Genomic DNA, 23,335 nt, shown 5'->3' on the forward strand with positions numbered 1-23,335 from the left:
TAAGTGGCAACAATTTTAAGCAGCTAGTAATAACTTGCTATTGTAATTATACACTATTATATTCATAACAACCTTCGGAACAAGCAGAGAGCATTTAAATTCTGGGCCATATGAGCAGATGGGTCAGGTTAGTACTTGCACTCCTCCACTGAGGAGGGCTAGGGATGTGTCTGCTCTTAAGTGTCACTGTACCCCCAGAACGGACCACAGCACCTGGCATACAGAAGGCTTTTAATAACTATTTATTGAACTGATAAAAATGCACCCAACCTTCCTGATTTCTCATCTTCATAGTACACACTTTATGCCAACTACCAGTTTCAAAAATATTGTTGGGCACCTATTCTGTAAATTGTATCATGAGAATGAGTAAGAAGAAAAGGTAAGTTACAAACCTGACCTTACACGCTGGTTGAGAAGATCAACCACATAACTCTGAGACAGTAATCTAGGCATCTGAAATGAATGGCAGCACTAACAGAAAACATGCATTTTGGGAGAGGAACAGTTTACTAGAGGCTAGATTGGACAGTGAAGGCTTCAGGAAGGAGGACACGTGTTGAAGTGGGCATGAAGGAATGTACAGGACTTAAGAGGCAGGAGGGGCAGGGCATTCCAGGCGAGGAGACCAGTCTGTGGAAAGATAGGAGGACAGGGTATACAAGGAATTGGGAGGGCTCGGTTACTGGCATGGGTGAGTGCCAAGATCAAGTCTGGGGTGCTCCCTCGTGTCCTTCATTTCTTGCAGCCCAGAAATAGCTTTCTTCCTCCTCTCTCTCATCACCCTTCCAGTACCCTACAACCCACTGGAATGACCATTCCCTTAGGAGGCAAGTGAACCTTGAGTCTCCCCATCTTTCCTCAGTTCTTGGCTATACCAGTTGAGGAAACCCAAGGAGAAAGGCTTTTGTCTGTATGACTTTACTTTTTTTTCAATCCTGAATTGCTTCGCACACCAGTAGTCTAACTGGAAAGGTGGCATTTAATGGTCACGTAGTTAATGCTTTTGTAACCCTGTCCTGTGGCATGCTGTTGTAAAGGGCCCTGTCCCACTCCGGCAGCTCTGCTCTGGGGCAGCCAACACCAAGCCATGCAGACTACTCGGTGCCTACCTTATTATCTTTTGCTTCAATTTGTTTGGCCGATTCCTGGATTCTTTTCTGTAACTCTGTGATTGTTGTTAAGGACTTATCACACCGCTCCTGCTGATCCTTGATTTCTTGCTCAATGCTGAAATGTAGTAATTCCTTCTCATCTTTGGCAGAAAGTTGCTTCTTTTGGGCATGCAGCGCCTCCTCACAGGCTTCTTCATACTTTCTATTCAGATTGGCCATTTTCTCATTTAGGTTGGAAATCTGGGTCTCCAAATCACTTTTTGTTGCTTTATACTTAGACAGATCAACCACCTCTCTCGTCTCCAGCTTTTTTAATGCTTGTTTAGTGTTCTGAACCTCAGACTGGAGTTTGGAGACCTCTTCGGTTTTGTTTTGGCTTTCTTCTTCCTTTTCCCTCAGGCTGGCCTTTATGATGCCCAATTCCTTCTCGAATGCTTCCTTAATCCGCAAATGCTCTGCCAGGGGCACCGAAGAGTTCTTTTGGTTCTCCAACATCTGATGCAGTTTGGCCACTGTCTGTTGCTCTTTCTCATAACACCTCTGCTTATTCTTCAGTTCCTCTTTTAGATGCTCAATGGTGCTGTTAAGAGATTTTTTCAGGGCCTCCACCTGTTCCAATGGAACATGCTGCTTTTGCAGAAGGGTCTGGGCTGCACGAAGCTCAGAAGTCTGTCTGGCATTTTCGTCAACCAGCTTTTCCTTCTCAGTCTTCACCTCCGTGTATTTCTGTAACAGGTCTTTCAACTGTTTGTTTAGCTCTTCTGTTTTCCTGTTTAGTGCTCTCTCCGTGTCATGAGAGTTCTCCACAAGAACATTCTTATCCTTTAAATCCTTCTGAAGAGTGCAAATCTCCTTCTTCAACTTGTCATTCTCTTGCTTGTACTTCTTGGCCTCTTCTTCCCTGACATGGTATCTTTGCGTCTGCTCTGCTAACTGTTCTTTTAGTTCTTTCTCTGTTACTTTAAATTTTCTCTCACACTCTTCGAAGCTGACGATTGGAGCATATTTGAGCTTAATGCATTCCTGTATCGTGTCAAGTTCCTTCTTCTGGGCTTCGATTTCGGCATGCAGTGTCACAATCTCCTCTTGCCCCTTTCTGTAGTTAGCCAGTATTTCCACACTGTTATCCTGTACCCTCTTCATACTCTGGTTGATGACACTCATCTTCTCCTCATGCTCTTGGAGGCTGATGTACTCAGCTTTTATTTGGCTCCGAGTGTTTTCCAGGTTTCTTCTGAGGATTTCATTCTCACCTTTTGTTTTTACAAATTCCTGATTGAGATCTTCGAATTTTTTCTTCACATCTAGTAATTCTCTGTGCGCCTTATCCAGTGCACCATTCAACTCGGTTTTCACCTCTTCGTGGGTTTTAGCCGGCACATACTGGGTACTCAGGGTCTTTTTCAAGTTAGTGTTTTCAGACAGGAGTGCATTTATGTTCTCTCGGTCTTCGCCACACTTCTTATTCAGTTCAGACAGCTGTCGTTTGAGGTCAGCGACACTGGATTTCAGAGCCGTGACCTCTTTCTGGTGTTTCTCGGGGGGCACGAACACAGTTTCCAGGTGGCTAACATTCTTACTTAAACTGTCATTTTCCATCAGCAATTTCTCCATTTCCAGCTTCTTGTCTGTGTATTTTTGTGTTACATCTAAAAGCTGTTTCTTCAGCTCATCAACGGTGACATCATGTGACTTTTTCATTTCTTCACTGACTTGTAGGGGAACATAATGATTTTTCATTTCACTTGTTAAGTTCTGTACTTGCTGGCTGAGGAGCTTATTATCCAGATAAACCTTTTCAACATCCCTCTGCAATGTCTGATTTTTCGACGTGAGTTCGGTGACCTTCTTTGAGAATTCTCCTGCTTTCTGCTCCAGTCTGCTTTTGAGCCGCTCATGCTCCTCTGGCTTGACGTGCTGAGCCAGTTTGGCCTTACAATTTTCAAGCTCTCTCTTTAACTGTCTGATTTCAGTAAGTGATTTTTCATACTCTCTTTCCGTCTCTCCTACTTTTTTCACCTTCTCGTTTACTTCGCTTGATAAAAAGCTCTTCATGCTCTCAAATTTTTCTGTCGGAACCGAAAGGGCCAACTTTGCTAAGAGTTCTTTTACCTGGCCTTCCACCTCGGCGACCCTCCTTCCTTTCTTGTCTCGCTCCATTTCACACATACTCAGTTCCTTCTGCAATCGCTTATTCTCTTCCACCAGCTTGCCTTCATCCCTCCTAAACTGTTCTACTAACAGCTCATTTTGTTTGATTTGGTTTCGCAATTTTCCCACTTCGGCTGACGCGCCCTCGTATTTCGACTTCATGTCCTTCAGCTGGTCCTTTAGCTCCTCCATCAGTCTGTGGCTCCCTGTGGCTGCTTCACTTGTCAGGTGCTCTTTAAGGGCAAGAAAGTGTGTCTGCATTTGTTTTACTTTACCTTCGGACTCATACATTCTCTTCTGCACATCCTTCAGTGCGTCTTCTAACTGCTTTATCTGCTCGTCGGAATCCTCCTTGATCCGTTCACATTCTAGCGCTAAAGCTTTGCACTCGGCCACCTTGTGTGCCAGCTCGTTCTGGAGCTTGAGGCGGTCTTGTTTTGCCGATTCACAGAAAGTTCTCATTGCTTCTAACTCTTTCTTTAAAATGTCATTTTCGGAATATGAGGTCTGATTGGTTAATGACAGTTCCAGTGGTCTTAACATAGACCTGCTCTGCATGTGGGCTGGTACCCCTGGGGAAGTACACTGAAAAGAGAAACAAAAAAAAAAGATACTAATCACAAAAGCCTAAGGAAGACATTGACTTATTTGCCAAACATACAAAGTTGCCACATCATCAGCAGTCAAGGGGTTTTCAGACTAGCATATTGGAAAAATACAGTAGTGATTTTTGAGGTAAGAAAAACCATTCTGGGTATAATTCCCTTCATATGCTCTCAAGCAGTGATACTTAGAGAGTCTGTTCACTTTAAGTGTATTTCTGGCAGAACAAAGAAGGAAAATAGCTGTGGCCTCTGGGGACTACTTCCTGTTCCTTTCCCCATTCACAGTAACTACCCACAAAAGATACCAACTGTATCAAAACACATTTATTATTTCTACGCTTTATGGCACATAATGCGCTTAGAACTTCCAATTCTGAAGTCATCAGAACCCTCGAATCAAAACAAGTATTGCAATTTTAAATCTGCAAATTATTTCACAGAATGATACATTATGTAACTTCTAATAAGATATATAATTTCTGAATATCCTCATTAACTCCAATGTAATGGTCTTTAAATTATAAAAATACCACCAAAATAAGCATGGCTAGTATGAGTTGTCAAGAGAATATTAGTTAACTCACAAAAATGAAACAAGTTTTCTTCTCTCAAGTAGGATGAACTAGAACTTACCATATGATCTTAGTACAAAATTTGATTGACATCTTATTCCCTCCACTAAGAGTTGACATAAAAAAGAAGTATAATTAAACTCTTCAAAAAACAGTTCATAAACAGAACATATAACCACGAAAGCCTAAATTCAATTATTTTATTTTTTCCCACACAGCCTATTACAGTAAGGCTCTTTACAGGTACTAACTCACTGATAAAAGCTATGTGCTGTGCATACATTCCACTATTTTAATAGACAGGTCTTACTGTTGTTCAGTTAAATCTATACTGCCTTCCCCAGGATCAAGAAGAAGAAAATTAACAACATGGAATAATTTCCCAGCCTCACTCTGCTTCTAAATTATCTTTCAATTTACCAATGATCTTTAGACTAAACTGTGATAATTTACCACTTACACATCTTTACAATTTCCAGACTTGTTTTATTACAATCAAATATTTATCTAATCTTAAATACTTTTCAGATGATATCCATTTTCTCAACTTAGAATCTTAGAAGTTTCCAGCTTAAAGTGATCTTTTTTTTAATATTTTATTTATTTGACAGAGAGAGAGAGCACAAGCAGGGGGAGAGGCAGGCAGAGGGAGAGGAAGAAGCAGGCTCTCCGCAGAGCAGGGAGCCCAATGCAGGGCTCGATCCCAGGACCCTGGGATCATGATCTGGGCTCAAGGCAGATGCTTAACTGACTGAGCCACTCAGGAGTCCCTCCAGCTTAAAGTGATCTAGAGACATCACAAAGCCTAACTCATTCTGCCTATAAATGACAGAATGTAAAAAAAGCCTTTAAAAGCCCAAATATTTAACACTTCAGTCCATGGGAGGTGCCAAAAATGCAAACTTCTATCTACTGGAAAGTAAAGGTGAGAAGCAGATCAACGAGAAAATCAGACAACACTACCTCTTAGAAGCTTTCCTTATTTTGAGGTGAATTTCCAACACATAGAATAGATATTTGAATATAAGGAAAAATACACTTCAAAGCCAAAAAAATTACTTCTGAATTATTCGTAACCTGTCTTCCCCTCTATATGGGCAAATATGAAGAGTTGACCAAACGCTGTTAATAACTACAGGCTTACTATCAAAGACAATGAAACTGTAATTCAAATTTCTTATTTAAGCTACTGTCATCAAAAACACTCTAGAGGGCACCAGAAACAGTAATATCTGCTTTTATTAAACTCAGAACACCAATAACTTTTCTTTGATAATGAAAACCTTATTCAATGTATATGTACTGATAAATATACAATGCTGTTTTCCTCTTTTTAAAAAGGTACAAATATTTTTAATAAATTTTTAATTAAAATCCAGATTTACCTGTGAATCTGCCATGTACATTTGACCCTGTTTGAGAAGCATATCTTCTTTTCCTACATAAATCCAAATAAATGATATCTTAACTTAAATATCCGTACCAAAGTAGGCTAAGAATTGATTTGGTGTTATTATCTCTCCTCTATTACTCAAACAAAACAAAAGCATGAGTTACAACATAAAATTATCCTTGTTCTAAAATATCCCTGTTTTTCCTTATTATTTCTACATACATAAGGGAAGTATCTACATTCTTCTGAACAGATACTAAGTTGGTTTTTAGAAATATATAAGACTGTTAGACTACATAAGCTACATGATTATTATAAAATATGTATCTTACAATCAGTCAAAATAAAAATGGTGTTCTTTACAATTTATGGGATAAATACTACTATTGTACTGAGCTCGAGGATAATTTAATATTTCCTGGGAAGCAAAAAAAAAAAAAAGGATTTTCTAGAGGAATTATTTAGAACTAGCAAATAACACACAAAAGTTAATATTAATGACATAGTCTTTAGTAAGTATTTATGTAACTTCTGATTTTAAAATGCCTCCCTGCATTGAGACTATACCCACAGATTTCTCCAAATCAGAAAACTACGTTATGTTTCTTTTCATAAAAAATGAGCTCCAAATAGCACAAGATAAATGTCTCCTAATCAACAAGGCAAGTTTGGTAACTCATACAAGATACAACTTAAAAATACAGGTGGCTAGGGAAAATCAGAGCCTCAGCATTCCCAGATTTTATGTTAGAGGCCACACTAGCATCTTTACCTCTTCCTACTTCCATGTGTTGAGGTGTAACAAACAAGTGGCTGAAGTTGAGCGGCAAGAATGTCATATACAGTTAGACAAAATAAGGAGGTATAAACATTCTTCTTTGTTTGAACTGGGTGAACCATAATGATAATCTATGCTTTTGTACTTACGGTTACTGAAATGACTTCCTGATCCTAAATGATCGCTCTGAAATCAGAAGCAGAAATTTATGACGAATATTGCTTCATTTTGTTAAATTCTGTATCTATTTTAGCTCTAAATGATCCAATCATTAAAACCACATTTTCAACATTCGTTTCTCCTGAGTATGACTCTACTTGAAACCACAAAAAGACACAGCACTAGTGACAATTAGAGAGACCAGTTGAGAATAAACTACTACTTCACTAAGCATTTTAATAAAAGCAGCCAAGTGTTTCAAGGAAAAACTTTGCTGCTCAAAAGAAAAAAAAAAAAAAGTGAGCCCCAAATGAACTGAAACAACTTTCAATACACACTCTTTCTGCGGCTTCTTTACCTGAAAAGGAAGAAAATGCCTTCCCTATCAAATGCAATCCCTATCAAAATACCAACAGCATTTTTCACAGAACTAGAACAAATAATAGTAAATTTGAGTGGAACCACAAAGATCCCAAATAGCCCAAGCAATCTTGAGAAAGAACAACAAACCTGGAGGTATCCCAATCCCAGATTTCAAGATATACTACAAAGCTGTAGTAATCTAAACAGTATAGTAATGGCAGAAAAACAGACGCACAGATCAAGAGAACAGAACAGAGAGCCCAGAAATAAGCCCATGCTTATACAATTAACTTATGACTAAGGAGGCAAGGAGAAAAGACAGTCTCTCTTCAACAAATCATGTTGGGATAACTGGACAGCTAAATGCGAAAGAATGAAACTGGACCACTTTCTTACACCATAAATAACATAAAATAACATAACATAAAACATAAAATAAAATAAAATAATTTAAAAAATTAAAAAAATAAAAAAAGTTAAAGTTAAAAAAATAAAATAAAATAAACTCAGAACTGAATGTGACATGTGAAACCGTAAAACTGGTAGGGAAAAAAACAGGCCATAATCTCTTTGGCATGGGCCATAGAAATACTTTTCTAGATATATCTCTTCCAGCAAAGGGAACAAAAGCAAAAATAAATTGCCATGAAAAGACACTCAACATCACTAATCATCAGGGAAATGCGACTGAAATCACTATGAAATATCACCTCACACCTGTCATTATGGCTAGTATCAAAAAGACAAGAAAAAACAAGTGTTGGTGAGGATGTGGAGAAAAAGGAACCCTGTGCACTATTGGTAGGAATGTAAATTGGTGCAGCCACTGTGGAAGACAGTGTGGAGGATCCTTGAAAAATTTAGAAATACCATATGATCCAGTAACTCCACTACTGGGTAATTTATCCAAAGAAAACAAAAACACTAATTTGAAAAGATATATACACCCCTCTGTTTATAGCAGCATTATTTACAATAGCCAAGATATGGGAGCAACCCAAGTGTCCATCAATAGATGAACGAATAAAGAAGACGTGGTATATATACACACACACACAAAGGAATATTAGCCATAAGAAAGGATGAGATCTTGCCATTTGCAAAACATGGATGGACCTCAGGGTATTATGTTAAGTGAAGTAAATCAGACAAAGACAAATACTGTATGACTTCACCCCTATGTGAAATCCCAAAACAAAACAAATGAACAAACAAAAAGCAGAAACAGACCCAAAAATACAGAGAACAATCTTATGGTTGCCAGAGGAGAGGAGGTAGGAGAATGGGCAAAACAGATGAAGAAGAGTGGGAGATACAAGCTTCTAGTTATGGAATGAGTAAGTCATGGGGATAAAAGGTACAGTATAGGGAATACAGTCAAAAGTATCGTAGTAGCGTTGTATGGTGACAGGTGGTGAGCACAGCGTAATGTACAGAGTTGTCCAATTACTATGTAGTACACCCGAAACTAATGTCCCATTGTGTGTCAGCTATTTTCAATTTTTAAAAAAAGATGTGCAGATGTAGTTCACGTTTGTGTATCTGTGCGTATTAGTACTAAGAGCTATGTGTCAAACTCGTATAGGAGACCACAATAAAAATGGTCCACAGTTCTATAACTAAATTAATGCCACCTCCACTAATCCATAGTGCTCCAAGGGTACGGAAAAATGTCTGTAAACTTAGTTAAGCTCTTTGTTCTATGTAATATTGAATACTAGAGTTTGTAATAGCTGCTAAATGGGCTTATACACATATGGGTTGGGGAAGGCCTACACACATAAGGAGTTCAAAAAACTTGGTTTGGGTTTATTACCTTCACTTGATTACTCAAATAAAAATGGAAAGATGAGTTGTAACATAAAATTAGCTTCATTCTAAAATACCCATATTTTCTCATATTTTTCCTATAAACATAAGGGAACTGCCTACCTGTTATATATTACACATAATGCAGCACTTCTGTTGGCAGCTTATGAGGAATTCTTAGCATGTGAGATGATACAGTAGTGAGTACTCAGTATTTATAAATAATGCATTCTTAGTTTTTAATGGCTGCTTTCATAAATACTGGGTCACATATAAAGTGTGCCCTCTAATTTTCTTCTTGAAAGTAAAAAACTCATTTCTAGTATAAAAATTCATCAAGGGCGCCTGGGTGGCTCAGTTGGTTAAGCGACTGCCTTCGGCTCAGGTCATGATCCTGGAGTCCCGGGATCGAGTCCCGCATCGGGCTCCCTGCTCAGCAGGGAGTCTGCTTCTCCCTCTGACCCTCCTCCGTCTCATGCTCTCTGTCTCTCATTCTCTCTCTCGCAAATAAATAAAATCTTAAAAAAAATAAAAATAAAAATTCATCAAAATGAGTATGTATCGACTGGAGAAAATGTCCCCATTAGCCTAGGTGAAGGAAGTTACAAAACAGTATTCCCACCTGTTGAATGCGTATGTAACACAAGCTACGCACAAATGAAGTGAAAGGCGATCAGTCAGGGACTAAGAGTGCTGGCATTATAGGTGTGTTTATTTTCTGCTTTTAGTTTAACTACATTTTCTCAGTTTCCTAAAATGAATGTATTGTTTTTATAAGAAAAAACGTGTTATTTTTCTACAATATATTATAACCTCATTGAAAGTTATAGACTTGGCTCCAAGTTTGTCAAAAGCTACAGAAAAACATGTTATTCTTAAGATGTGAGAGTCCACTTGTAGAAGAAAAGCAATACATAAATAGTACCCGATTATAGGTATCCAACTTTGGCGGACATTTCAAAAATCCCATATGCACATCTGTATTTTCTCATTCAAGCTATTCCGAGCATAAAACTAGTCAGACTGGGCGCCTGGGTGGCTCAGTTGGTTAAGCGACTGCCTTCGGGCTCAGGTCATGATCCTGGAGTCCCAGGATGGAGTCCCACATCAGGATCCCTGCTCAGCAGGGAGTCTGCTTCTCCCTCTGACCCTCCTCCCTCTCATGCTCTCTGTCTCTCATTCTCTCTCTCGCAAATAAATAAAAAAAAATAAAAATTAAAAAAATTAAAAAACTAGTCAGACTGCCTGGGTTCAAGTTCTGGCCCTGCCACTTCCTATTTATAGAGGCCCTCATGGGTAGACTGCTCTGTGCTTCGGTCTCCTCACTCACAAAGTGGAGATAAGAGTAAGATCTAGCCAACAGAGTTGATGTGTTTATGAAATGCGTGTACAGTGCACAGGGCCGTTTCTTGGCATGTGGGCAATGCTACAAAATGTTAGCTATTACTAGTTTCACTACTAGCCTTAAAAACAAACATCTTCAAACGTGAAAAACAGAAGCTACTCTACTAGTTCATTAGTTTATAAACCTGTATTTCTGAATAATTTTCAGAATTCAGTCATATCAATGCAAACATGCATCGAGGCATAACTCACCTGCAGTAAAGTACATGAGTGTTAAGTGTACAGTGCAGTAAATGTCTGCATATGTGTATACCTTGCATCATCACAACCCAGATCAAGACGAGACCAGTCCCAGCACCCTCAGATGCTTCTTCATGCCCCTAGTCCGTAACCCCTCACCAAAGGGTGGCCTCTACTCTGACCTCGGTCACCACAGATTAGTTTTGTCTGATTCCAAGTTTCGTAAAAATGAAATCATGAAATCTATACTCTGTGTCTGATTTCTTTCACGCAACATTACGTCTGTGAGATTCATCCCGTGTCTACATTTTTTCACAGCTGCGCACGTTTTTCATCTCCAAAGGAGGAAAAATCGCTTTTGCTACATACTTTGGAGTTATATTCCCCAGTAAAGATAAAAGATTCACATTGAATCAGCCACCTTCTTCAGTGGCACTAGCAATGAACCACACTTATAAAATATGTACGATGGCCTTGCAAAACAAACCTCTGCAGGTAAAAGCCAGGTGAGTGGTCACCGTTGGTGCCGGAAATGTGGGTCCTGACAGGAAGCAAGTGTCAGGAGGCTTCTAGGTACCGGGAATGTTCTATTTCTTGATCTTGGTGTGTTTGACTTGTGAAAAGTCTTCAACATATACACTTTAACATGTGTACTTTATAATGTACACTGTATTTCAATAAAAACTTTCTAAAAAATACCATAACTTTGGAAAAATTAAGAGCTAACTGATCCAACCAAAGCTGAGCCTTATTGACACACTATTCTCAACCAAGTGTTGTAATTAATGCATAGATACACAAAACCCTTTCTGAGATAATCCTGGAAATACACTATTCATTTATGACGCTTTGTTCTTTTCACCATCATAAACATTGCAGATTTACAGGTACGAGTGTGAAGTTTTGTAAAGGTAAAGACAAAGAGGAAAGCCGGGGAAGAGAAACGGGTATGGAAGGGAATGCCAGGCCCACGCGGGTCAGTCAGTGGTCTCGTTTAACCTTTGCCAAAGCTCTGTGGAGAAAGGGACGATCACCCCAATTTTTGCGAAAGTGGCAGCAAGCTCAGAGACTTTAAATAAATTGCCTGAGGTCACACAATAAAGAAAAAAGTGAGCATTCAAATTCAAGTCTGACTCCAAGCTCCTTACCACTGCCCATTTTACGTTATATGAAAGAATTTATTTAAGCTTTCTATACCTCAAAATATTTAAATCTATTTTTCAGAGTCTCAATAGTTCTTAGGCTTTCTTCATGTTGCTTTTCTTTAGCCACCAAAAGGGATTTCAGCTTTTCTTTCTGAAACGGAAAGGAATAAATACAGAGCAAAATCACTCCGTGATTGCAACTAGGTTAAAAATATGTTTCATAAAATGTGAATTAGAGCGACTGTGATTTTTTAGTATTTTTAACTATTAGTAGAGTTGGAAATTTCTACAAATATGCTAATAAAATATACAATATATACAAACAATACTATGAAAACTTCACATTTCTGTCATATGTTTCAAATCTTATTATTTTCAGACATTTTATTTACAATGTTTAGAATTTTATATCTTTTTGTTAAAAGTTTCACAGAAAATGAGGCATTCAGAGGCAATAACAACAAAATGCTTATGATAACCCATGCTGTCCTTAAAACGTATTTTTATAGTCACATGTAGGTTTTGTTTTTCCCTTTAAGCAATAACCAGAAATCAAATCCTCATCCCCATCTCAACTCAGGACTCAAAACTCTACTGCAATATCATCTTCAATTTACATAACATTTTACAGCTTTAAAGTAAAATTTATCATCCTACCTCACTTTCCAGATCATCAGCAACCATTACTTCCTAAATTCAAAAAGAAGAAATGTATTTTCATTATTCAAAGCTTATTTTTTAAAGGCATGAGCTCGGCGAATATCTTTGTAAAAGGCTGGCACATATCTTTAAGATTGGAAACAAGGATATAAGGAGAAAATGTCTCTGGATGACCAATTCTGTGGTCTGAGCTGTCACTCATTCTTCTCACTGACCAGGTTCAGAAGCACTTTGATTCTTTTGAGAACCCATCCATTATCAACTCCTACTTTCCAATCCCATAGCCCCAACTATAGTTCAGTGCTTTGCTATTACCGTACACCAACAGTATTTTCTGTCCCCATAAGTGACACTCAAAGTTTCATGTAAAGATCCCAGAAAGACAGAACTTTGCTCAAGGACAATGACCTGGTTGTACCTCCTTTAGCATCTAGCACCATGACTTGATGTGGCACTTGATGATGATTACTGGTAGTAAAACATTTTTTAATTTTTTTATATTATGTGGATTATTACCTCATTCAGCTGTAGTTGTAAACCGTTGACTTTATCCAGTAATATTCTCTGCTCTTGCTGAATTTTTCTCAACCTCTCTTTCAAATCTTCATTTTCAATCTCCAGATCCTTAAATAGTAAAGATAAAAGGTGCCAGACCAGCCTTAAAACAGCAATTCTTATGGAAGAAATTTTTAAAACCAGTTCGCTATCATGTACGGATATATACATATATAAAACAGCTTTAAGTCCAAAGACACAATGGTTTCAATGACATTTCAATGGCTTAAAATTTATAGGTCAGAAATAATATACAGGCATACTCGTTTTATTGTGCTTTGCTATATTGTGCTTCACAAATACTGTGTTTTTTACAAATTGAAGGTTTGAGGCAACCCTGCATTGAGCTAGTCTATCAGCACCATTTCTCCACCAGCATTTGCTCACTTGTGTCTCTGTCATATTTTGGTAACTCTCACAATATTTGAAATTTTTTTATTATTATTATATTTGTTATGTGATCTGTGATCAGTGAACCTTGATGACACTATTGTAATTGTCTTGGGGCACCATGAACTGTGCCCATCTAAGATGGCAAACTTAACCAGTAAGTGCTCTGTGTGTTCTGATGCTCTACCCACTGGCCGTTCCCCCATCTCTCTCCCTCTCCTCAGGCCCCCCTGTTCCCTGAGACACAACAGTATTGAAATTAGACCAATTAACAACCCTACAATAACCTCTAAGTGTTCAAGGGAAAGGAAGAGTCACACATCTTTCACCTTAAGTTAAAAGCTAAAAATGATTAAATTTAGTGGGGAAGGCATGCCGGAAGCTAAAAAAAGCCAAAGGCTAGGTCTCTTGTACCAGTTAGCCAAGTTGTGAATGCAAAGGAAAAGCTCTTGAAAGAAATTAAAAGTGCTACTCCAGTGAACACATGAATGATAAGAAAGCAAAACAGACTTATGGCTGATAGGGAGAAAGTTTTAGTGGTCTAGATAGAAGATCAAACCAGCCACAACATTCCCTTACGCCAAAGCCTAATCCAGAGCAAGGCCCTAACTCTCTTCTATGAATTCTTTGAAGGCTGCTAACACAACCATCCATTCTGTAGCCCATGGATCAAGGAGTAATTTCAACTTTCAAGGCTCATTATTTAAGAAATACATTTTGTATGGCCGCCTTGATGGAGATTCTTCTGATGGATCTGAGCAAAGGAAATTGAAAACCTTCTGGAAAGGATTCACCATTCTAGATGACATTAAGAACATCTGTGACTAATGAGAAGAGGTTAAAATACCAACATTAACGAGAGTTTGGAAGAAGTGCATTCCAACCCTCATGGAGGACTTTGAGGGGTTCAAGGCTTCAGTGGAGGAAGTAACTGCAGATGTGGTGGAAATAGCAGGAGAACTGGAATTAGAAGTGGAGTCTGAAGATGGCACTGCATCGCTAGCAATTCCATGATAAAACTAATGACTGAGGAGTTGCTTTCTTTGGATGAGCAAAGAAAGTGGTTTCTTGAGATGGAATCTACTTCTGGTGAAGATACTATTAAGATTATTGAAATGGCAACAACGGATTTAGAACATGACCTAAACTTAGAGGGATTGAGGGGATCGGCTCCAATTTTGAAAGGAGTTCTGTGGGGAAAATGCTATCAAACAGCATGCTACCAAGAAAACTTGTTAAGAGTTCATCAATGTGGCAAACTTCCTTATTTTAAGAAACTCTTATTTTAAGAAACTGCCACAGCCTCTCCAACTTTCAACAACTCACCACCCTTGTGAGTCAGCAGCCATCAAGGCAAGACCCCCTGCCCAGTAAAAAGATGACAACTCACTGAAAATGCCAATGATGACTAGAATTTTTTAGCAATAAATATTTTTATTTTTAAATTTTTTTTTAATTTTTTCTTTTCTTTTTAAAAAATATTTATTTAAGTAATCTGCACACCCAACGTGGGGCTCGAACTCACGACTCCGAGATCAAGAGTCACACGCTCTTCTGACTGAGCCAGGCAGGCACCCCAGTAATAAAGTATTTTTAAATTAAGGTATATACATTGGGGGTTTTTTAGATATAATGCTACTGCACACTTAACAGACTACAGTATACGGGCGCCTGGGTGGCTCGGTCAGTCAAGCAGTCTGCCTTCAGCTCAGGTCATGATCCCAGGGTCCTAGGATCGAACCCCACATCGGGCTCCTTGCTCAGCAGGGAGTCTGCTTCTCCCTCTCCCTCTGCTTCCCACCCCCCCAACTTGTGTTCTCTCTCTCTTGCTCACTCTCTCTAAGTAAATAAAAATCTTTAAAAAAATACAGACTACAGTATAATGCAAATATAACTTTTATATGTGCTGGGAAACCAAAAAAATTCATTTGACTCACTTTATTGCAATATTTGCTTTGCTGCAATAATCGCTTTATTGCAATGATCTGGAACTGAACTGCAATATCTCTGAGGTGTGCCTGTAGAAGATTATGGTCCTATGCTATCTAATTAATACAAGTATATACAAGACAGCAAACCACCATGATTCTAACAAAATAAATAAACAAAAGCATCACCTGGAAACAGAAAACAGCAGAAGAACATGCCATTTTAACTTTTGTTTAACACCTCTCAAGTTTATGGGAGTGTTCTATTTTTTTTTTTTGCTATACTAATTACCTCAGTGCTCTGATGAAGCATTTAAGGCTCCAATTTTGGGCTAGAGTTCACTTTCTTAACACTACATAGTAAACTATAAAAGCCCAAATAAAATGCTTTTGTCTTATCATATGGAAAACAGCTATACAACTTATATTTTAATGGTGTTTCAGTCATAAAATAAACCATTTAATTATGGAATCTTCCTCCTCCGACATAATCCACATAATAATTATTTTTTAAACACTTTGATTAACATAGAACATTGTATGGTTAAACAAAATGATTTTTTATCAAATAAAAAACACTTATATTAAAACCTATTTATTGGGGCGCCTGGGTGGCTCAGTCGTTAAGCGTCTGCCTTCGGCTCAGGTCATGATCCCAGGGTCCTGGGATCAAGCCCCACATCGGGCTCCCTGCTCTGCGGGGAGCCTGCTTCTCCCTCTCTCCCTCCCCCTGCTTGTGGTCTCTCTCTGTCAAATAAATAAATAAAATCTTTAAAAAAAAAAAAACCTATTTATTTACATTAATAACCATCATTTTTCATTGCAATACTTAAGTTTTCTAAAATTAATACAAATTTAGGATTTATGGCCCAAAACAGATATATTTAAATCAATAAAAAGTTATGTAAAGTTGTTAAATTATTTGCTTCCTAATACATATTAAAACAATACTTTCTGTAAGATAATATGACCCAAACATTCATGTCAAAAGTCAATTCTTTTAGAAGGGATTAGGCAAGAAAACAGAATCACATAACATAGCAGGCTGCCCTTCCTTCCCCTGTTCATTTCCCCCACGTTTCGTGCTCCTTCTCTTCCCACCCGACCCCACTACAAACAACACAGCAATTCTTTACAAAGAAGATACCTTTTTTTTTCTTTTTACCTGAATGTTTCGATGCTCCCTCTGACTTGACTTCATATTTACTTCATCTAGCATGTATGGCAAATTTCGCTTTGGTGAAACATAAGAGAACACAGGTTAGCAAGTATGAAAATACAGAAAAGTACATTTTCCTCAGTAGGCAACATTTAGGGATGTGCTGCTTATCCAACATGAAATTTTACCGTATATAACACAAGATGGCAGTGTTTGCACTTAAAACTCCAAGTGGAAAGCATCTTTAAGACTATAGGTTTTATTTTTATTTTTTTCTTATTAACGTATAATGTATTATTTGTTTTAGGGGTACAGGTCTGTGATTCATCAGTCTTACACAATTCACAGCGCTCACCATAGTACATACCTTCCCTAAAGGACTACAGGTTTTAAATAAATCAACTATGATTTATTTTAAAATATGAAGACATAACAAAATTTAAAATCCTAACTGCTAAGGATTTATTTTTACTAAAGTTACCAAGACTTAAAAAGTAGAATTTGTACTAGACACAAAACTAAAGTTCCACTAGAAGGCATCATCAACCATTCCCAAAGAAAAAATCTAGTACTTAAAAAGGAGAGGGAGTGGGCGCCTGGGTGGCTCAGTTGGTTAAGCGACTGCCTTCGGCTCAGGTCATGATCCTGGAGTCCCGGGATCGAGTCCCACATCGGGCTCCCTGCTCGGCAGGGAGTCTGCTTCTTCTCCCTCTGATCCTCCCTCCTCTCATGTGCTCTCTCTCTCTCTCATTCTGTCTCAAATAAATAAATAAAATCTTTAAAAAAAAAAAAAAAGGAAAGGGAGTTAATGTTGAAAAGAAATATGGAAATTATTTATTTCTTTAAGCACTGATAAAATATCAAAGGGTGTGGTAAGAAAGAGACAGACAATCCTCTGACCAGAGCTACGTAAAAGATCTCTAAATGACTTGGTTCAGTACATGTTCTGTTTTGTACACTTACTGCTTTGAAACCTTATTCCAGCCTAGAGATTTGCTTTAATAAAAAAAATAACACAATTATTAAACAAGAGAGCATATAACCTTTTTTTGGCCCAAACTGACATTTAAATCTACATAATAATTTAGAAAGCTATGGTCTTTCTTTTTGAGAGCTTAAAAAAAAAAAAAAAAGCTAGTGCTTTAATTTTCCAAGAAAATTTTTTAATGTTTTGTATTATTTGTTGAGTCTTGTTTAACCAAGCGTTTTAACTATCATTCTAATGAGTTTGGATTTAGAATTAGAGGGACAAGGTCCGATTAGAAAGATATTCCATATCCACGACTTGGCCCAAACTACATTTCTAGCCTCATTCCTTCTAGCAAAGGACTGTTCTTCGTGTGGGGTCTGAGCCATTTCCTCATTCTACGTTCATCCCCGCCTTCCCTTCAGAGGGTCCTTCATCATCTGGCAGCTGCTTACCTCACCCGTCTCTCCTCCTCAGTCATGCGCACATCACTCCTCCATGCTGACCTTCTACTGCCCCATGGATGTGTTAAACATACTCCTGCATCAGGGGGTTGGCACCGGCCCTTCCCTCTGCCCGCTAAGGCTTCTTCTCCTACAGAGCCCCCTGGCTCCCTTCTCGCTTCCTTCACACCTCTGCTCAAATGTCACTTCCAGAGAGAGGCCTTTGCTGACCACGCCATCTAAAATAGCTTCCCGCCCTCTCCCCTCTTCATCCCCTAATCCCGTTCCACTGTTCTTCAAAGCAGATACTATGATACTAAACACTAGCATTTGCTTATTGTTCACTTCTCTCACCAGGCTGGGAGCAACATGAGACGGGAACTTTGCACACTATGATTCGCCAGCACCTAGAATAGTAAGGGGCATATCGTAGGTGCCCCACAGAGGTCTGTTAAGCAAACAACTGAATAAGTCTTATTTTTAAAACTATACTATCGTCTTCCTGATAACAGGGACTCTATGTCCCTTGGTACAGGAACAAATCCTATCTACAGCAGCTATTTTAAAAGGTATTCAACAAAGAATGGGAATATTGAGTTTTACTGTTCCTAACAGAATATTAACTCCATGTATTCATTTTAGATAACTCCTGGAGCACTAAGCAGAATACCATTCCCACATTAATATTCAATAATTCCTTATTTTAAATATCTCTGTATTTCAGAAATCACGTTCTCTGCTCCCATATAAGACAGCTGGTACAGACATAACACGGGGCATTTTTTCCCCACTCTACTCCCACTTAGGTCGTCTTGAGGAATGGGAGAGAAGATAAAAACAGCTGCTCCAGATGGAAAGGCAAAGTGACGGCAGACAGGACCCAGGCATGAATGTATTACTTAATTCTGATGGGTTGGAGAGAAAAACATGCTTTAATATAGCTTTCAGATTCCGGTGAGAGGTCAAGGAATGATGTGCAGAGAGAATGATGATCAGAATTTCTCAGAAGGTACCTGATTACTCTCCTCAGGGTTTGGAAGGGCTCAGGTTCCTCCCACTAGAGAAAAGCTGAAAGCCTGGAAGGAAACAGCCAGCAGAAGAGGAAAGCTGCCTACACTATAGCTCTTGAGCAAGATGGTGACAGAGCAGTAAACCAGCCCCACTTACGCTAACCTGAAGAGATTAGGGAAAAACAACAAGACATTTACTGAGACTGGGACACAAAACCAGGGTTACATAGTGATTTGATCATAAAACTAGGGCAAAGTATGAATTCTTTCACATATTGTGTTTTTTTTCAAAGTCCTCTTTAAATAACAACAAGGCAAAAAAAAGTACAAAGAAAGCAAAATATTAACAGTGGTACTGAAATCACAGTATATATTCAGTTTGGAATTCTGTTTTCTTCCTTTCTTAAGGCCCTGGAAGAATTTTACTGTAACGGTAAACATTTCACTCTATTAGTAAGGGAGAAATGTTTATGTTTATGACCTGCTAGGCTAACATTCATCATTTAAGAATCTCAACAAGGTACAATATCTCACATTTGAAAGGGCTGGAGGCTCAAGGCCAGCAATCAGGAAGATATTTATATCCTATTGGATACATTCACTGTATCACTGTCCTTTAGATCCACTGTCTCAAACTGAGTGATTGCATCAAAGCCTCAGGATCTTAATACCTGGATTCTACATGGGCATGATTAACTGAGCAGAGAGAACAGCATGCACTTAAACTTGAAACAGCTACGTATAATCATTAACCTGTAAGCACTTTACCAAAACTGTGCCATATATATAACTTTTAAAAATTAAAATTAAGATCTACCTGCTGTAAAGGTGGTCCTTTCTTCCAAAGTTCTCTCCCTAAAGATTTAAACAGAGAGAAAGAGAGGAGGAAGGGGAACAGCAAAATAGCAGGTTACCTTGGGTAGATTGCAGAATTTGAATTCCCTAACTATACAATTGAGTCATTAAAGAAATCAGTTTTAAAGTTCCCTCTGAAGCTTACTACTTTACAGTTAAAATGACAGTGACCTATGTTTACCGATCAAACTGCAAAATTATTATTTTTTGTTGTTATGATTACATCCAGAGAGATAATATCCAATGCTAGGAAAGGGAGGCAGTTGCAAAATACAAAATTTTAAACACTCCTAAAGTGGAGGGCAATTTGTCAATATATATCAAAAGCTTAAAGAAATGGGTATATCCTGAAATATATGATTCAATTTCTAGGAATTGGTCCTAAGATTATAATAAAAATATGCTAAAATATTTATGCATAATGACAGTCACTAAATTGTTATGTATGTTAGCAAAAACTGTAAACAACTTAAATGACATGTACAGAAAATTGGTTAATTCAATTAAACTTAAATATATGGACTTTTATGCATTAATAAAAATCATACTATAGACAAATGTTTATCTATGAGGGAAAACCCTTCAAAATTTATTACACAAAAAGTAATCTGCAGCTCACTACGAGTAACCTCAATTTCCCACATAGGGAAAAGACTAGAAGGCTACTCCTTCCTGCATAGGGAAAAGACTGGAAGGATATTTCTCTTTAATAAACATAGAAAAATACTTGATATGGTTATTTGATAAATACTGGTTGAATATTTTATATACATGTTCAAACAATGATTCTTTCTTTAAAATTTTGTTAAGTATAAAAGCTAAGTGTTACAGCCCTCCTCATCAAAAAAAAAATATATATATATATATTAGTAAAACACGCTTGATTGGGCTCTTTCTCCTCATTCCTTAACCTACTCCATAGTACAGTAGGGTTTACTTGATAAACTAGCCAATATACACAACAGCACTGCCTCAAAGCAAGTGACCACTACAACACAAATAACGCAAAGCCACGGCAGAGAGGGAGACAGACCAATGATGTGTAGCACTAAGGAATGCTTTGCTTCTTACAACCTGCAGTTCCACCATCTGAGTCTTTAAAAGCTGCTATTAAGCTAGACTTTTCTAGCTACTTTGCTACCTACCTATGTTGGTATTTTCCGACGCAGTCTTCAATAAAGTTAGAATGTCCAGGTTGTCCCCAATTCTTGCATAGTAAGAACTATCATGGCCCAGGGCATCCAGCAGGCTTACGTCAGCACCATTTTTAAGTAAGACTTCTACAGCATCTTTACAACCATACTCGCAACCTAGCATGAGAGCAGTTCTAAGAGGGAAGACAGAAGCATAAAAGACATTGAGAAAGACCCAAGAAAATATTTCAGAAACCTGCCAGAGGCCCCCTTCTTAAAGAATAGATATTACTTTAAGAAGTCATACTTGTTATATTTTACTTCCTATTTTTATCTTCTATTTTAACTTCATCACATTATAAAAACATTCGCTTTCTGTCTTAGTCTGCAGAGCTAAAAACCTTGCATCACTCACTTACATATATGTGTTGCTTCTACTACCAAACTAACCTCCTTTACTCCAGTACTTCTATGTTCTACAAGTAAATTACCACAAAAATTTCCCATCACTGATACTGTTACCCCATCTGCCCAAAACCTACAGCTGTAAACCCAAACTATTCAAAGCCCCTTCATGAACTGAACCTCATCATGCAAACCTCTTCGATGAATCCCTTCGACTCCAAAACAAGAATCAGATTTCAGTTCTGATTTCTCTCCTTAAAAGAGCTTTCCTTCTCCTAACTGGAGACCTTCACATCTTCACACTTAATTTTAAAACCCACCTCCTCCATAAACCTTCCTTAATTAACCCCATTATCATGGACTACTGGTTTATTCTGCCTTGACAGGATCATCAGCACTGGAACACTTAACAGTAAAAATAGCAATAATGCAATTAAGCAATTGAATCGTCACGGAAATTTAGAAGGACCCTTGAAATTATTTTGTCCCATTCCTATTTTTATTGCTGAGGAAACCAAAAAATACTTCATGAAATGAAGCAACTTATCCTATATCTAACACGGTCTTTGTGAATATTGGATTTCGTAAGAAAACGGATTCTTGCTTTTCTTCTATGTATATCCTATTTCTCTTTTATACTCCCCAATAGCGCCTGGAATACAATTTTATATACACCGGGCACCACCAACAAAGTTTTTTTATTAGGGAAAAAATGCTATAGATAAGATAAGAAAAAAACACAGAGTTTTAATTTATTTTTAATTTCTTCTTAAATGTAAGATTTTAACTTATTTTTTTTAAAGATTTATTTGAGAGAAAGAGAGCATGAGTTAGGGGGCGTATAGAGGGAGAGGGAGAAAGAGTCTTAAACAAATAGACTCCATGCTGAGCACGGAGCCAGACACAAGGCTCGATCTCATGACCCTGAGATCACAACCTGAGCTGAAACCAAGAGTCAGATACTCAACCGACTGAGCCACCCAGGTGCCCCACATTTTAATTTATTTTTAAAGCCATCTGCTACCTAGCCTATTTAATACACATTGCCATACCTCATCATTTGTGTGTGTGTGTGTGTGTGTGTGTGTGTGGCATTCCAAAATGCTTGGGAAAATATAAGATCTATAAAAAAATAAGGCATTATACATGGATCAACCAGATCATCACTCTCTGATTCTAAACTTTATTTTTAAACGCAACTTTCTTAGTCCTGCTTGGAACCAGATTATAGTATCTGCAAAAACAAAGTAATGCAAAAAAGCCACTTACTTAATAATCACACTAATGACTTAACTGCTTAAGAATTTCCTCCTTTGAGAGGTCTGAACAATAAAAACGAGTAGAACTATAAAATTGACGTCTAAGGACTTTTTTTTATACCTATCTAATTCTAGTGAACTACAAAAGAATAGGATACATGTTTAGAAGAACAAAGTTAAGTCAATTTTTACTAGTAATTTTACTAGTAAACATTTACAAAATCCCAAAAATTTGTTATGAATTACTGTAATGCTCCAACTAGGAGATGGGATGTATTTCAGACACATCACTGTCGGAAACACTGGGACCATGAACATGAGAATTATAATAGCAGTGCCACGATACACTGGACCTAGAGGAGGGGAAGGGGAGAGCTACAGAGAGAAAGTATTAGTGCGCACCAACTAAAATGACATGGAACACAGAAGCAAAAATAAATGCAGGGAACCTCAGGGTGTAGAAATGAACTTGGTTTCAGAGAAGGAGACAGCACTATGCCCAGGCAGGGTAAGGAGAACCAACACATTGAGAGAGTCTACACGGAAAAACGTCAAGCTCCAGGACATGCAGGAACCTTTACTCTCAAAAGATTCACTAACAAAGAAGCAGACTGAAGGTGAGATTTTTTATTATTCTCCCTCATTTTCTTATCTGAGCCCGTTTTTCATTAAAAATTGTTTTAAAGCTTTAAAATTAATAACTGGGATATAATTCCTCTTTCTTCAGTTTTCTGACCTGAACACAGGCTCTAATCACTGCTTTGTATTCCACATTTACCCTACTATCTCCCCCTATTTCCCTCTTCTTCCTTCATCAGACTCTGGGGAAAAGAGAAAGAAAAAAAAAGTGGAGGGCGCCTGGGTGGCTCAGTTGGTTAAGCCACTGCCTTCAGCTCA

The 23,335-nt window shown here is 37.9% G+C and overlaps 1 protein-coding gene across 3 annotated transcripts in view; it reads right to left on the reverse strand.

The window, feature by feature from the left end:
- Positions 1-23,335, reverse strand: part of UACA (uveal autoantigen with coiled-coil domains and ankyrin repeats) — a 95,348-nt gene that overhangs the window by 8,521 nt on the left and 63,492 nt on the right. For 2 of the 3 annotated variants that reach the window (XM_006740989.3, XM_006740990.3), the window contains exons 8-16: positions 20,787-20,968; positions 19,604-19,641; positions 16,373-16,441; positions 12,851-12,958; positions 12,332-12,364; positions 11,727-11,825; positions 6,764-6,800; positions 5,829-5,881; positions 1,113-3,851 (exon numbers count right to left, since the gene is read on the reverse strand). In XM_006740989.3, the coding sequence (XP_006741052.2) occupies positions 1,113-3,851; positions 5,829-5,881; positions 6,764-6,800; positions 11,727-11,825; positions 12,332-12,364; positions 12,851-12,958; positions 16,373-16,441; positions 19,604-19,641; positions 20,787-20,968 (3,358 nt within the window). The remainder of the gene's footprint in view (positions 1-1,112; positions 3,852-5,828; positions 5,882-6,763; positions 6,801-11,726; positions 11,826-12,331; positions 12,365-12,850; positions 12,959-16,372; positions 16,442-19,603; positions 19,642-20,786; positions 20,969-23,335) is intronic. The other variant, XM_031036355.2, reaches the window with a different exon arrangement.

This window comes from Leptonychotes weddellii, chromosome 9 (genome assembly GCF_054177405.1).
Source record: "Leptonychotes weddellii isolate Sample4059 chromosome 9, ASM5417740v2, whole genome shotgun sequence".
NCBI classification, from domain to species: domain Eukaryota; kingdom Metazoa; phylum Chordata; class Mammalia; order Carnivora; family Phocidae; genus Leptonychotes; species Leptonychotes weddellii.